Consider the following 15,591-nt stretch of genomic DNA (forward strand, 5'->3'; position numbering starts at 1 on the left):
TAGGAAGGTAATTTTTAAAAGTTATGATGAATATAAACACATACTAAATGTTAAGCACAACAACAGTGACTAGTAAAAGGCAAGATACTTTGAGTTATTTAACTCTGGACTGCAGTTCAATGTTAAACATCTACTGTTGACTTTCTGTGAATTGATGGAGTAACGTCAACATTTGCACTGACCATTAAACATACAACCAGGTATCCTTGTTTTGAATGTACAGGTTACTGAATAAACAAAGTAACTTTAGATTCATCCAATGTCAGTATTTGAGGGCTTGTTGTAATTAGTGGTGTTAAACTATTGAATGCATTTTCACTTGTTTTAGCCAGGTTACAATAGTTACACTAAGATTTTATAAATATTGTTAGAATTAAGATGTAGAATATTTAGTATGCTATGATTTATTTTATTCTGAATACACGACAGCCAAAAATTTGGTGGTTTGTGCAATATTATGCTACTGTTGCTGCTGTAATTGGAAGAGATATGCACTGTAACTGCTCAAAAGCTTGTGCTTAAGGAAACGGGGTATAAATCGTTTGACATCATAAATCACCCAACAGTTCTTAACAGAGATGGCGGCCATGTTGGTGGGCTCATGTGTGAATTTTACTGATATACATAATTTAAGAGGTACAGTGAAAAGATACTGTGACAGAAAGGCATATGTGGTGACATCAGGTCAGATGCAGGAATCAAACATGCAGGCAGTACTGCAGGGAAAAAAAGGACACGGTGTGCCATTTACTTAAAATAAGGTTTAAACAGAAAAAAAAAAAAAAAAAAAACTGCTCAGAGCAAAACAAAATCACAAAAACACATTGGTCAGGCTGGGCAGTAACCTTCAATGACACAGATTAGTTTTTCTTTCTCTCCACTTCTGAACACGCACCCGGAACATGGAGAACTGCAGGCTTTTTATACCGTGGCCAAGGGGTTTAATGAACGAGTATTCTATTACCCCTCCGTCACAATCTGCACAAGTTTATTAAAATTACTCCTGGCAGAGTACAAGCTACTAACCTTGCCTCTGCCAGAACACATTTAAATAAAAACAACAATCAACATGGCTACACCATCATATATATACACAAATTTAATACAGGAGCGGAGGGGGAGACCCCGTTCTAAAAAGATACATTTAAAACAGTAGGGGTTTTCCCCGCCCATTTCATGTGCAGGGCTTTCTACCGCCCTGCTACAGATAATTGGCAATCAAGATCTGTGTTCTATCAAACAAAGCAAAAGACAGAGCCAAAACGTGCATTTATTGCCAAGCGTTTGTTTTCCATACATAAATGATATGATTAGTACACCTGAGGGTGTATGGGCTAGATTTGAGATGCTACAAAAGGACTAGAATTATACAACCAGCTTATCTGTGGATGGATAAGAGGTGAAGATGTGCACCATGAACAACCTTTGTGTCATTAAAACCATTAACCTGTTTTTTTAATTCTTTTGTTAAAATTATTACATTTGATCATTGTTACATTTACACAAAAAATAGTCGCATTTACACAAATTAAAAGGCCCAAACACCATAAAACAAATGTTTATTTTCCCTTTTGCAAAGACAAACCAATAATATGTATATATTTTTTTTTTAAAAAATACACAAATTTTTATAATCCTCTTTGCGATAACAATGCATTCTACATGTTACAAAAAACATGCTTAATATATTGAGGTATTTATATAATAAATTACTACTATATTGAGGTATTTAATCATTAAATGTTGCCCAATTTATATTACTGTAACATTATTTCTGGAACAGGACATTTCAAAAAAACTATTCAGTAATGAGTTAAAAGTAACAAACTTAAAAGTAACTTGAACACTCAGAGAACAAGTTGCTACACTCAGTCATGTCTGTCCTTGATATATTGTCTAGCCACTTGCCTAATCTTTGTTGCGTTGTCTTATTTTTTCTCCCTGCAATTGTATAACCCTCGGCAACCTATAAAACGAAACGTTGTCTCGCCCGTGCCTACTGCAGCAGCCAGTAAAGACACAAGTGTTCACCTTCCTTAAAAGCAAACTATTTAAGTCTGAAACAGCTTCAGAATCAGAGACACGGCTTGCCTGCCCACCATCTCGAGACTTGAAACGTCATTTGAAAACTATTGAACGAAGAAATCTCATCTTGGACATTGTGAGCCCGGCTAAACTTCACCAGCTTACACTTATGCTGTCTGCTTGTACACACGCATATGACTATTCTTGGTAGCATAAGGGTTCGGGTAATCGAATACACAGTGCTGCACCCTGTGTATTCAAATAGGAAACTATCCAAAATTCCCATCCCTAATAAACACTATTTAAACAATATTTATAATACAAAATAACAATCCTTCTCAGAGTATCCATCGGGACATCTTACCGTGAGACTGGATATGATGTAAACAAAATGTTGAATTCACAACAAATAAAGCTGCTGTTTTATGTGCAAATCTGGGAAACTGATGCCAAACAAGGCAAAACATTACTTTTTCCCCCACCCACTGTCATAATGAAGCCTCCACACTAAACATTTGTCTTCATTTATAATATGAAGTAAAAGATTCTGCAACTCACACAGTTCATTGTCCCTTTAAAATGTAGGCCCAGGACACAGAGTTGCAGTTTAAGCACTGGCGTGCTATTTTTTTTTTTTTTTTAATAAAAAAAATAATCAAAACACAAAGTAAACACCTAGCTCTTTCTAGAGTGCTAGCTAAACATAAACCTAAACAATAAAACTGGACAGCTAAGCTGTTTACCCAGTTAACAAAAACAAAACACACCAACAAGGCTTTACACGATACCTTTTCTTCTTACGGTTGAAAGCACCATCAAGCAGGCTCTTGACACTGCAACAGCCCTGAACAGCCTGGCTGCTCTCTTTAAATACCCTTCACCTGGTTCTAATTTCCAATAACCACCAGGTGCAGAGGATAACTAATAATTAAACAATTAACACCAAACGTGCATTCTCACATTTTTTTGGCAGGGAGGATTTTAACCCCCTCCCTGCCATATTACAATATATATATATATATATATATATATATATATATATATATATATATATATATATATATATATATATATATATAAAATACTAGTTAAAAGTAACCAGCCCAGTCAGGCCTGTGGTGCTTCATAACTACCGGCGAAACTGCGTTGGTTAATGTTGAACCCTGCAGTGGTAACATTTACCTGTTTTGACATACCCTTGACATCACAAGAGTACGAACCATGCTGCAAAATAACTACCAGTGTGCTACATTATATCAGGACCACCACTGAGTAACATATGTGCTAAAAACAATGTGTGATACTGCTGTGATCTGCTTATGGTTATACTAAGGTTTTATTGGAATATACTATTATTATAATGCTAGTATTATAATGGTATTTTAATTTTTTTTTTTTTCACAAGAGTAGCACCTAAGAACTTTAAGACCAATGTAAATAATGGTATAGCTAGCTGACATTGGAAATCAATATCCCCTGTCTCCTAGTCCTCAACTCTAACCATTAGGCTATGCTTCCCTTTTTCTACTGTAGTTAAGAGAAAATAAAGAACGAGAAATTCAACTCCAAAATCCCTGAACTACACTGCTGTACTCATGCTGATGTATTACTGCATTTGCACATAATTCCTGAAAATGATGCTGTTGTTTCCCTTTAGTTCCACTCTGCAGTACTGTATAATGATGAAGTAGGTCGAGCCGCCACAAAAAGTGTGAAATAAAATTCAGGGCTCCAAGAAAGATGATGGCTTTGTCAGGGTGCGTGTCCAGGATTATTAATATGATAATATCAATTTTAACCACACAAGATCCATTTGCCATGCCAATACATGTACAGAAAAATGTGATATAGGAATGATTGATATTAAGCTGTGTGAAATGCAGCACAATCTTTGTTTTTAACACTGCAATTTGCTTGAATGATAGACAGATATAGATAAATAGATTGACAGATAATGTAGATAGATAGATAGACAGACAGACATCAGGTAGACAGATAAACGCAATGCTTCAGGAACTTGTTAATCTGAGGATCAATATGTCTACTAATAACCCAACTATGATGAAGATTGATTTTTCAAGCCTGTTGAAACAAGACACTGTATTTAATCAAACTGACATTAAAAATCCATATTTTTACTGGAGAATACAGATTATCTCAGTTTATTATTTATGTTTTACTAAACCAATAATACCTTATTTAAATGGATTTTTAAGTTTTTTTTTTCCTTCCCCACTGTAGTGTCTCAAATACCATCAAGCAATGTAACTACAGTCAAACCTGCTCATGCGACCACCTTTATTTAAAGACCACCTGGTCTAAGTGACCACTTAAAATTCCTCCCAATGATATTTGTGCTTTTATTTAACTGTATTAAGCGACCACCTGTCTAACACAACCAGCGACCACAATTCTCTTACCCAGCAATGGACTCAAACCTGTACTAAGCACCCTTACACAGGGCTATTGTTATAAGAAAAATATGTTTTTAAATGGTACGTCCAAAATTCAAAGGAATACGGAAACCATTTTAGCGGCTTTTTATCTGTAATCAATAAAACAACAGCACTGTCTTGTAAAGGAAGAGAGAAGACGTGGAGAAACAAAAGGTCCTCCCTAGATGACAGAATTAAACTTGTAATGACAGTAATTGCCAGAAAAACTGCTGAAAAATTCGGCACTAGAAAGATGCAGATACAGCATTTTGAAATGGAAAGAACTATGGCTTGAAGTTTTAGGTTTCTATTTTTGTTCATGTGACCGTGTTTTGAGCTGAATCAATATCTTAATTAAACTGTTAATTACTAAACAAAGTCTCTTCTTTTGACCTTGATTCCCTGATTGACTTGCTGATTCTGTTTCAACTTCTTCATTATTCAAACGCAACAGCAAGCAATGACATTAATCACTTCCCCCAGGAGCTACTTTAACTTGCATTTCATTCTCGCATTTGCCTGGGAACTAGGCAGCTTCCAATGTGTCAGTTTCGTGTTGTGTTGTTCTTTCCCGCTAATTTAACAAAATGTTCTCATAATTAGGACGTAGCGGCTTAAGACTTTAAAAGGAAAATAAACACAGAAAAATGCAAGCCATACTTATAAGAGTAAGAAAACAGTGCGCGGTAATCGAAAAAGATCTTCTGCTTGTGCTGGCGTTGGTTTCAGGATGCAATGAATCAACACGTACCTGACAGGCAGACACAGGCATTGAAATTTGCAAAGGATTTAAAACATTATGTAACCTGAGACAGGCAAGCATTCATTACTTTCACAAAATAATTTGTTTTATAAATGCATTATCTAAATGCATGCTATTAAATTACACACTTCCTTTTGTTCATATTACATCTTCTGGCTTTTACAGTGTATGTAAGACATACATAATTACAGGAAAGCATGTCAGAGACAAATAGACAATTTGTAAGTTATAGGCCCTCTTTTAAGAGACCACCTGTGTTAAGAGGCCACTATTAGACTGTCCCTTGAGTGGTCTCTTAATACAGGGTTGACTGCATATTGATTTTTTTGATTCTGTTACATTCAAAGCTTATCTATAATTACCCCTTTAATATAACCCTAATATTGACTTGCCGATTAGGGGAAGTGCCATTAACTTCTTGAACAAAAGAGTACCAACACTGCAATAAGTAATGAAGCTAGCAAAATGAAAGTGCAAAAATTAAATTTATTTACAATAATCATTTTGTGGTTTAGACAGTAATTAAGCCTTTTTCTCAAACAACATTAAGGCAGTCAAATTGTTAAAGTACAAAATCTATTTCTGACTGGAAGTCTTGATTTTACTCTAAGGCATTGCCAACAGCTGTAGGCTGCAGTGTATCCCATGCAAAGGGTTCACTGGAAAACCGAGCAAGTAACCAGAATGTGCAGTCATGAAGCCACGGTCAGAATGAAGAGCTTGTATGTGTAATTGTAAGAATTGTGATGAATAGAAAATCCTCATAGCCACCTCATATTCAAGAGGTCGGAGGTGAGCAATACTTCCCACCTGATCTGCATGACAAGCAGTAGCTCGTACCTTTCCAGTCTTTATCCTGCGTGATAAAGCTTCAAACCGCTGATTAAGCTCTGTCAGCGTGGGCTCTATGACTTCTCTGCAATGATCTCCACGGTTCTTAATGAGGTCCTGGGCCTGGTCACGCACTGCCTCCACCTTCGTACGAATACCGTTCAACTCAGCCTTCAAACACTGGAACCAATCAACGTGAGACAGTCATAGGGTTAGTTGTGTACTCTTACTGGCTGTGGAACTCTGGTGTTCAACATTTAGAAGGCAAGTTTAGTCTACACAAATATTTTTTTATCAAAGTTTGACCCTGTTGTACAGTCTTGTTCAATATGACATACATTGCATTAATTCTAGAATCTCAAAAACTCCCATCAATTTAAAAACCCTTGCCTAAAAATGCAAATATACTGTGGGTAAATTTGAACGAATTACACTTCACTCTCATTAGCTATATTGGTCCAGAGATGAAAAAGAAATGTATATCTTTTATTGGTTAATCATAGTCAAAATGAATAAACAAGGTTTTCAAGAACATTTTCAAATTCGATGTTGGTCTAATAAGCAGTGTCAACTTCAACTGTTTTAAAAATCGATAAGGATGTTTGTTTTGTTTTGTATAAATGAGAGAGAGAGAGAGAGAGAGAGAGAGAGAGAGAGAGAGAGAGAGAGAGAGAGAGAATTTACCTTTAACACTTCCTCTTTATCGTCTTGCTTTTCTGACTCGTCCAGGAGAATCTCAGCGCGGTACATCCAGGCAGTGATTTGGGCAATGTTCTGATCAAAAATTCCCATCTGCTTCTGATAATCCTGTGTAAGTAAAAGAAGCATATGAAGGAATGCAGATGGGTTCACAGGACTGCCATTTACTACAACTGAAAAAGTTTTACTGACCTTTATCAACTTCCATACCGAATTCTATTGTTTTTTCCCAGCAAATAAAAAATAAATCCTTTTAATCTGGTTGTACTGTTGTAACAGAAATACAATGAGTTTTGGTTGTAAATCTCCCTCCTGACCTGTGAGGGTGCTAAATAGTAAAAGGGGAAGTCTTTGGATGGGCTGGCTTGACAGTTCTTTTCCTGGGCCGGGAAGTCGGTCAGCCTGGAAGTAGGTGAGACTCTGTTGCAGGAACGTATTGACCCAGAAGGGAAACGACGTAGCAGCTGCAAACAATAGAGACAGCTGCACTTGTTTACCAAGGGGTCATGCGTGATAGCATAAAGGGGACGGAGAATCGTAAATCTTTTCCTTCGCTTGGTTTTGGAGAGACACCAAGAAAGCGTAGTAAAAATATTTGTGAGTGTTTTGTTTGTTTATTCGTGTCTGTTTAAGTAACTGTCTGTGTTTGTGTATCAGTAGACGGCTAAGCAGGTATCCGGAGCTGTCGCCTTGGGCCAGCACAAAACTGGATCAATACTGCACTACATTCACTGAAAATAACGTGTTATCACCCACCACGAGCACTATTGCACACACCCAGGACTGGTGACCGTGTATTGTGGGGCGGATAAAGTGTTTATTGCCTGGGCTGCAACCCATTGTTATTTTCAGCTTATTATCATTATTATTATCTTTTCACCCTGTAGGGTAACTAGCCCACAAAACCCCAACAGCTACTCTTAAAATGCCACAAAAGTTAACGTGACATTGAACGCGAATGCTTCAGTGATTGCCTTTGCTGTCTCGCTGTTTAAATAACTCTGCCTGTTCTATTGCAAAATTACATTTTCTCTTGAAATGTACTGTACAGTACATTGACATACAATTATGTTCAATGGCATCTACAAGGTTTCTAAATGTGCATGCTGTATAGCTGTCCTTACCAACAACAGGTTTAGCCACTCCTCAGCCCTCGAGGTCACTGCTATCCAATTACAGTTCAGGAGGCTGACTTTGTCTTCTACTAGGTTCTCCTTGCCATGAAGTGTAGCTTTCACAGCTTCAGCCAGATCAGAGATATTCTTCAACTGCTGATGGTGCTTCTCAGTCTCTTTCTGTATAGCCTAGAGGGGGTGGCAAAAATAGTTTAGAGAACAACTGACATCACAAGATACATACTGATGTTACATATGGAACATGGCTTTCCTGTTATTGTGACCTTAGCTCTGTATTTAATTAACTGTTACACTAATATAAGATATGCAAATATTTCCAATTCATATATAGGCAAAGTGTTGCATCATGGTGCCTTAGTTGTAGGTCTGACATGATCAGACTGCAGCTGGACTACTGGAATGAGTTTGAACTACAGGAAGGGAAGCAGCAGCAACTTTTCTATAGCAAAAGAACGGGGATCAGTCATGATATTACTTGTGCTAATAAGAGATAGATATTTGATTTTAAGACATTGATTATCCCCCCTTTAAACAATTAGATCATTATCTCCAGTTTTTTTTCTGAACCTATAAAAAATGTTAACAGAACTAAATTGGAAATTCTGTTCATAAGCATTCAGCAAAGGCAGAGAATATATATATATATATATATATATATATATATATATATATATATATATATATATATATATATATATATATATATATATAATAACCACAGTATATATATAAACAAGCATTAGAAAATGACGGCTTGCTCAAAGCCAGATAAAACCACATAATGCAAATACCTACAGCAAGCGTTTTAAATGGATCTGCATGCAGTAAAATGATTCTATTAAACTTTGCATTTATTTATTTAGAACAAATGTAAAACAACAACAACAACAACATAGTTGCATAATGGCCTTAAACTAGCATACAAATATGTGTGCCCATAGCTTACATAATTCAGTTACATTATAACTGTTTTCTAGTCCCTAGGTCCCTTTAGCAAAGTACATACCAGAAATTACTACATTTATCTAATGGGAAATACTATCGTTAGAACAGTATGCTTTAATATTTGGAAGAGTGACCAAGCTGGAGTTTTGACCTTCAAAATCCAAACTAAAACATGCTTTTTTTGACAAATCTTATGAAACTTTTTTCACAAAAAAAACACACAAAAAACCCTGCAACACTGTTAGCCTCTATTTCTAAATGAACAATTCCATTTGAAAATGTTATTTAAATTGGAGCAAAGTACATGAAAAATGTCATGTACTAGAGGTTTTTAAGTTGGGTCACTAGAAATATACTAGGCAGCCTGTCCATTAGTCTCTATGGAAACAAGACTTAAACTTACCCCAGCAACCCCAGGCAACTGCTTTAATGTGAACACAAAATAAAAGGTAAAAACTAGATTTGGAGGAATGCAGAGTTTCAGAATGGTACGTGAAACTTAAGTTTCATTAACTGACCACTCTAACCATGGTAAAATTATGTATTTAAAAAGAACAAAACGTTATTTGGAGGTAGCCCCCCTTTTTTTAATGATACTAATTAATTCTCTCACATAGTCTTTAAGTAAAAGCCAGAATGTTAAGGATGGTAACCTACATATTACATGATAGGCATTCAAGTGGTGCCAGACACATTTATTTCTTAATAGAAATGTGTGAACTTTAGAGCAGAAAAGATTGGATTTGGCCAATCACCTTCCCTTGATACAGTACTTCAGGAAACTACAATAGCTGTCTAGTGACACAACTGCCTTAATTCTCATATTGTGAGGCTAAATATCTGCTTACGCTCTGCAGCACAGATGCAAAACTGCAATTTCTATGCAGCATGTTATTTATTAGAAATGTGGGCACAGCTGAATCTTTGAATTCTGTTCATATTTAATACAGCTCAAGCGTTATAATCTAATGTCCCAATGTCTTTGAATTCTGTTCATATTTAATACAGCTCAAGCTTAATAATCTAATGTCCCAGTGTCTTTGAATTCTGTTCACATTTAATACAGCTCAAGCGTTATAATCTAATGTCCCAATGTCTTTGAATTTTGTTCACATTTAATACAGCTCAAGCGTTATAATCTAATGTCCCAATGTCTTTTAACATTACATGCTCAAAATATTTTTATTTATTTATTTTTTTACTGAAGGACAGGCCATTCATCCCTCGCTAGTGTCTTGTCGCATCTCTAGGTGGATGACTAGAAAAGCCTTACAATGTAAAAACATGTAAAGATAGCTGAGCATGCACACCAGCTTGGTTGAGATTGTCCTTGTGTTTAGTGTTCATATGAAAGAAGAAAATAACACTAATCTTGTTTTAGCTGTGTGAATCGCAAACATCACAAAACAATTGCATGTGGCTTGTCAATATCAGGGGCAAAATCTTGTTTAAGACTGGAATAAACTTTACAAGCTTCACACAATTACTCTTTTGTGGCAACTGATACAGCCGACAAAACTTAAAGAAAGTACAGGCTGCTTTGCAGCTCAAATTGAGATTTAGGGTAAACAATATAGAACATGAAAACGATGTTTTTCTTATAAACAGATACATTTATGCTGATGCAATTAAAAAAAATAATTTACATAAACATGATGCTGACCGATAATAATGCCATAATTGTAATATACAGTACAGTGCGTGACCTACATTAAGCTGAAATGAAACAGAGCCATTAACATGACAAGCAAGAAGATAGCAGATGTCAAATGCCAGCAAAATAACTTAGTTGCAGTGTCTGCTACACACATTGACATTTTCTAACAGAGGCCATAATGATACTTTTTGTATTGATCTATATGTCTTTTCCTGACATCCCTGTATACATACAGTGGTAAATAGCATATAACAGTTTTTTTTTTTTAGTAGTACAATAAAGCTAACTATCTTCAGTATAAGATACATACACTGTGAAAGATAAAGATAATACTAGGATAGCAGGTGGATAGCAGGGGGTAAAGTGTGACTTTTTAATTAAATTATTTGTCAGCCAAAAGAAGAGAAAAATTACATGGATCATTATTTTCTCCAGTGGCTCTGTGACTAAATGAATAACTTCAAACTAAAGTGCTACTGTTTGTATTAGTTACAGCGTGTTATGGCTTCCAGAACAACCAGACTGTCTTCATCTGGGAAACCTACTGTGTGTGAATTCATTTTACAGTGTATTGTGGCTTTCTAAGTTTTCAAATAGCATTTCGATTTTTCGCACAGGACTAAAAATCACCATACAAACAGGTGGATTCAGAATTTTTACAGACATCGGTGAACTTTAGTCCTGTGCGAACCATCCATTTCTTTTTAGTCCAGATAATTTTCTCAAATGTGGTCCGATTTTGTTACAGGATATCAGGACCTTCTGTAAAATTTAAAACCTGTTGTTCTGTGCATTTCCGTGGTATTCGCCTCAAAGCAATACCAGCCTTTACAATAAACCGCAATATAATACTAAAATTGGTATGATCTGTACTGAGATTCTACAATTCAGTAAAACGCAACGATTGGACATAACCAAATTGGGGGTCGGGCGAAAATACAAAACATAATTGGCGACTCTTAAAAATGTATGCTTTTAACGATGCATTTGAAGATATGTGTGCAAATACATATCACTCAAGGGATAAAATGGTTATTCTAGCCTTTAGAAAAGAAGGTACAACGAAGAGAGTTATTTACACCCGGTTTACTGTGGACCCATACTTGCCCCCCTCCCCCAGACTGCAGCAGCAATGAAGAAGCATTTGATCTAATAAACATTTGGGCCAACGGTACAATCTAGAGAAGCTTTGATGGACGTGTCCATAACAAGCTGCTTCCAGGGCATTGATACACGCATTGTGTACTTGCGTCTGTCACCCAGGTCAACCCTGCTTTATCAAAAGCAGTAACAAATCATGTAGCCGACCCCCATGACACCGGTTCTTGTCCAGGGTAGGTTTCGACTGGGGTACAGCACGCCAGTGTGAAAGAAGTGTAAGCTAATATAAAATACATTAACTATGTTAGTGAATGGAGACACCAATAGATAAAATGTTGTAGCAGTAAGTTCAAGCACATGTTCTACCAAGAAAGAAATAATCTAAAAATGAATTATAAAAATACAATTTAAAAATAAACTCAACATAAAATAGAAAAGGTGGCCATTTAAATGACACGTACTTGTTTTTGCAATGATTGTCATTAAATGAATGGGAAAAATATTAAAAAAAAAAAAAAAAAAAAAATGTGTCTCTGGACATTGCATCAGTATCGCCTCTGGTGTGCATGGTCATTTCGAAACAATAAATCTCATATTGTTGGTGTGTGGCAGCCAAAATGCTCTTTAATTACAAACTGAAAGCAGGGCTGGTGACTGGCAGGTTACAGTCCAAGTGAATATGAAGCACAGTGAATTCTCACTTCAGTCTCTTAAAACAATCTGACATTTCCACCACAACTCAGAACAAGATCACACAATGAATCAGAGCTATAGAGAGACTGAAGCATGTTATAGATTGTGTGGGACAGAGTAGGAGAAAATGTTGAGCAGCAATGGAGTTTCACCACGAAGGCCTGGTTTAAAAGTCAAAAACCAACCATTAGCCTCGCATTCACAAATACCTCTCACTGTGGTACTGCAGGAAAACACCTCACAGCAGACTGATAAAGGGGAAGACCTTTTCAATACAAAATAAAGGTAATATTTAATTTAGATGTAATTCTTTACATCATTCAGTAAATCAGTATGGGGCTTGCTTCATTCATTTGAAGGTCCATGGAAAATGTTTTTGCTGCTGTTGGTGGTGTTTTTGTTTTTGTACTCAAATGCAGTTGACTAGCTCAAGGCACTTCTGTTTTATTGAACTTTTCATTGATTTAAAAAAAAAAAAAAGAAACACTTGTATTCTTCTTATAAATGCCAGCTCAGTCTCCTACAAAGACACCCAATGAGCACTCCCGAGGTGGGGATGAGATGACAGATTCCTTAACTGAACTGATTTGATTTTCTATGTCAATTTGAAGTTTGTATTCATTGAAGAACACACTGTTGGTTTACAATGCACTGCAGGCAAAACTTTTCTTGATTTACTACCTGCTAGCCTACCACATTTAAAAAGGCTCTCGTACCTTTCCCCATGCAACCTCAGCATCCAAATTAGTGGGCATCCCCTCCACTGCAGACCGCTTTGTCAGCTCTGTATCCGTCGCCGCCAGCCATTCGGTCAGGGCATTCACCTCTTTCCTCAGCTTCCGGGACAATTTCAAACACTTCTCCAGATCTTGCTTCCCTTCTGTCACCTGCACAAAAAAAAATGGACACTGCTTACCAGCATGTTGTATGGTGTGCTTCTGGCAAGTTACAATAGTCCTACACTGAACTGGGAAATATTCTCTTATTATTTTAGTGCTACTAGTGTTTTACAGTAGCTGATTCTGTAATGGAAAGGTTCCCTGCTTAAAGCTGGTGTCCGCCACAATAATTTCCATTTTTTTCTTTCTCTTGACATACTCCACCTATCTATATATCGGCTTTCAGTCTACACTATATATAGCAAGAACTGATGAATAACATACTTCAAGGTGTGCATGATTGTTCTGTGTTTGTTTTAGATCTACTGATAATAGGCCTTGTGTTTTACACCATTCAGCTCATACCATCAAACCTTTTGGAATTTGTAAAAAAATAAAAATAAAATAAAATAAACCTTAATGGGCCACTACAAAGCATCATTATTGTACTTTTTTTTTTTTTTTAAAGCAACTTCTAGGAATAATAGATTTACTACTAACAAACAGAGAGAAACATTTGCAAATGGCTCTAGAAAAAGAAGTAACTATAAATTATTCACACACACACACACACACACAGCATTCGTAAAACTAAAAGCAGTGCCTAGTAACATAATTTAAAATGTACAATTTTGCTAAACAAAAGTGTGGTTTCTCAACCGATTTCACAAAACAGACTAGGATTTTACGTTTTCAGGTGTCTACAAATAGCTAATTGTCAAGCAATACTGCCACCTGCAGCAGACTTGTGTTACAAGATACTGTGACAAGGACAACATAATGTGATCATTGAGAGCTACGATTCCAAGTTCTTTTCACAATGTGCACAGATGAATATCGTATTGATTTATTAGCATTGCAACATTTATAACTCAACATGGCTTTATTTAATGGTATTGGTATGTATTTGACTAGCATATTGTGCGGTCAACAATTATAGCTGATGATTTCTCAGCAAAGAAAACAATATGGACTGTAGTACAGTAGTTGCATTTGGATATAACATTTGTAAAACATCATCATGCTGGAAATTTCACTGGAAACTTTTGAATGTTTCATGAAGAAGATTTTGCAACGAGAGGCTTTTTTTCTGTTCCAGTGGAAGTATAATCCATCTAAAATTAAGGATGTAGTATCAGATCAGCAAGTCATAATTTGTATTTTATTTGATTTATTTAAAAAAAAAAAAAAGCACCCATCTGTTGTAAACAGTCACAGCTGTTCAATCCCCTGATCCCCCAACTGACGTCACAGAACCACTCCTGAAAAGGTGCACCTACTACATTCAACCAATCTATGCCAGTATTCTTTACAAGGTTTTAAAGGTGTGATATGCGCTGGCAGAGATGATTCTGTATTCAGAGAGACACCCTTTAAAGAGTCCTCAAGAATACCAGAGGATTTTATTGTGTTTTACTTTATCCTGTTAATGTGTATTCTCATTATGTGGGCATTTTAATGATGTACTTTTTTTATAGGCAACAAGTTTAGTAGCACGCCACTGTCCCTTCTATATAGAAGATATCAACAGCATTATTAAAAATAAATAAATAAATGCCACGTTGTGTAAGTAAAAATAAAGACACATTTATTCTTCTGTTGTCTGAGAATTTGTAATAAAGCATAAATCCAGCATCATTCAATTCCAGTGCCAGCGTTTATTAAATTCAGGCATCTCCATAATGCAATTTATAGAGTCAAGCGTGCCTTAGCAATGCAACTCTGGGACTAGAATTCTTCATTGGAAAGCACAATCAAGGGTCACTTCAAAGTCTCTCTTCACTTATAGTACTGATTAGCTGTGGCTGTTCTGCTGTCCCCATTAGTTATCTCCCCTTTTGCTCATATAATTTACAGCACAAATTACTGTGCAGTGTCAGAGAACTGCTTCCAGCTCGAAGTGCGCAAAGTACAAAAATGCTGTGCATTTTGCTGTCTAAACCATGGATCCCAGAATATTAACAATGGTTGCTCAGTCAGTGTGAGAGACAGAAATAGATCAGAATAAATTAAGATCTGGCAGCATTTGATATACGTTGGACTGACAGCAGTGTGGGAGGAAGTGCAAACCAAAAGCTCATGAATTCACAGCATGCTGGTATACTCTTGTAGCAAAATGAATAGGATAAAATGGAAAACTACGACTACTACTACTACTAGTACTACTACTACTGCTATTCATCAGCATCATCATCATTGTCATCATAATAATGATCATGATTGAAAATTCACTTACCTGGGAACCCATTTCATTGTACTGCACTTTCAAAGCTGTGAGTCTCTCATCCAGCTCTTTGGGGTTTTCAGTCTGCTGCTTCTGAACAATCTGCCGTCCAGTCTTTATGACTGTCTCAACTTCCAACTTCACCTCACTCAAACTTTTGTAAAATTTCTGGTAAAAAAACAGAATATAGAAGACTGTGTAAAC

At 36.2% G+C, this 15,591-nt stretch overlaps 1 protein-coding gene across 10 annotated transcripts in view; it reads right to left on the reverse strand.

Moving 5' to 3' along the window:
- The window catches only part of dmd (dystrophin), a 728,160-nt gene that overhangs the window by 373,905 nt on the left and 338,664 nt on the right, over window positions 1-15,591 (reverse strand). For all 10 annotated transcript variants that reach the window (XM_041259003.1, XM_041259005.1, XM_041259010.1 and 7 more), the window contains 5 exons: window positions 15,400-15,555; window positions 13,002-13,172; window positions 7,878-8,057; window positions 6,739-6,861; window positions 6,064-6,234 (listed from right to left, as the gene is read on the reverse strand). In XM_041259003.1, the coding sequence (XP_041114937.1) occupies window positions 6,064-6,234; window positions 6,739-6,861; window positions 7,878-8,057; window positions 13,002-13,172; window positions 15,400-15,555 (801 nt within the window). The remainder of the gene's footprint in view (window positions 1-6,063; window positions 6,235-6,738; window positions 6,862-7,877; window positions 8,058-13,001; window positions 13,173-15,399; window positions 15,556-15,591) is intronic.

The sequence above is a fragment of the Polyodon spathula genome, chromosome 9 (genome assembly GCF_017654505.1).
Source record: "Polyodon spathula isolate WHYD16114869_AA chromosome 9, ASM1765450v1, whole genome shotgun sequence".
Taxonomy (NCBI): Eukaryota; Metazoa; Chordata; class Actinopteri; order Acipenseriformes; family Polyodontidae; genus Polyodon; species Polyodon spathula.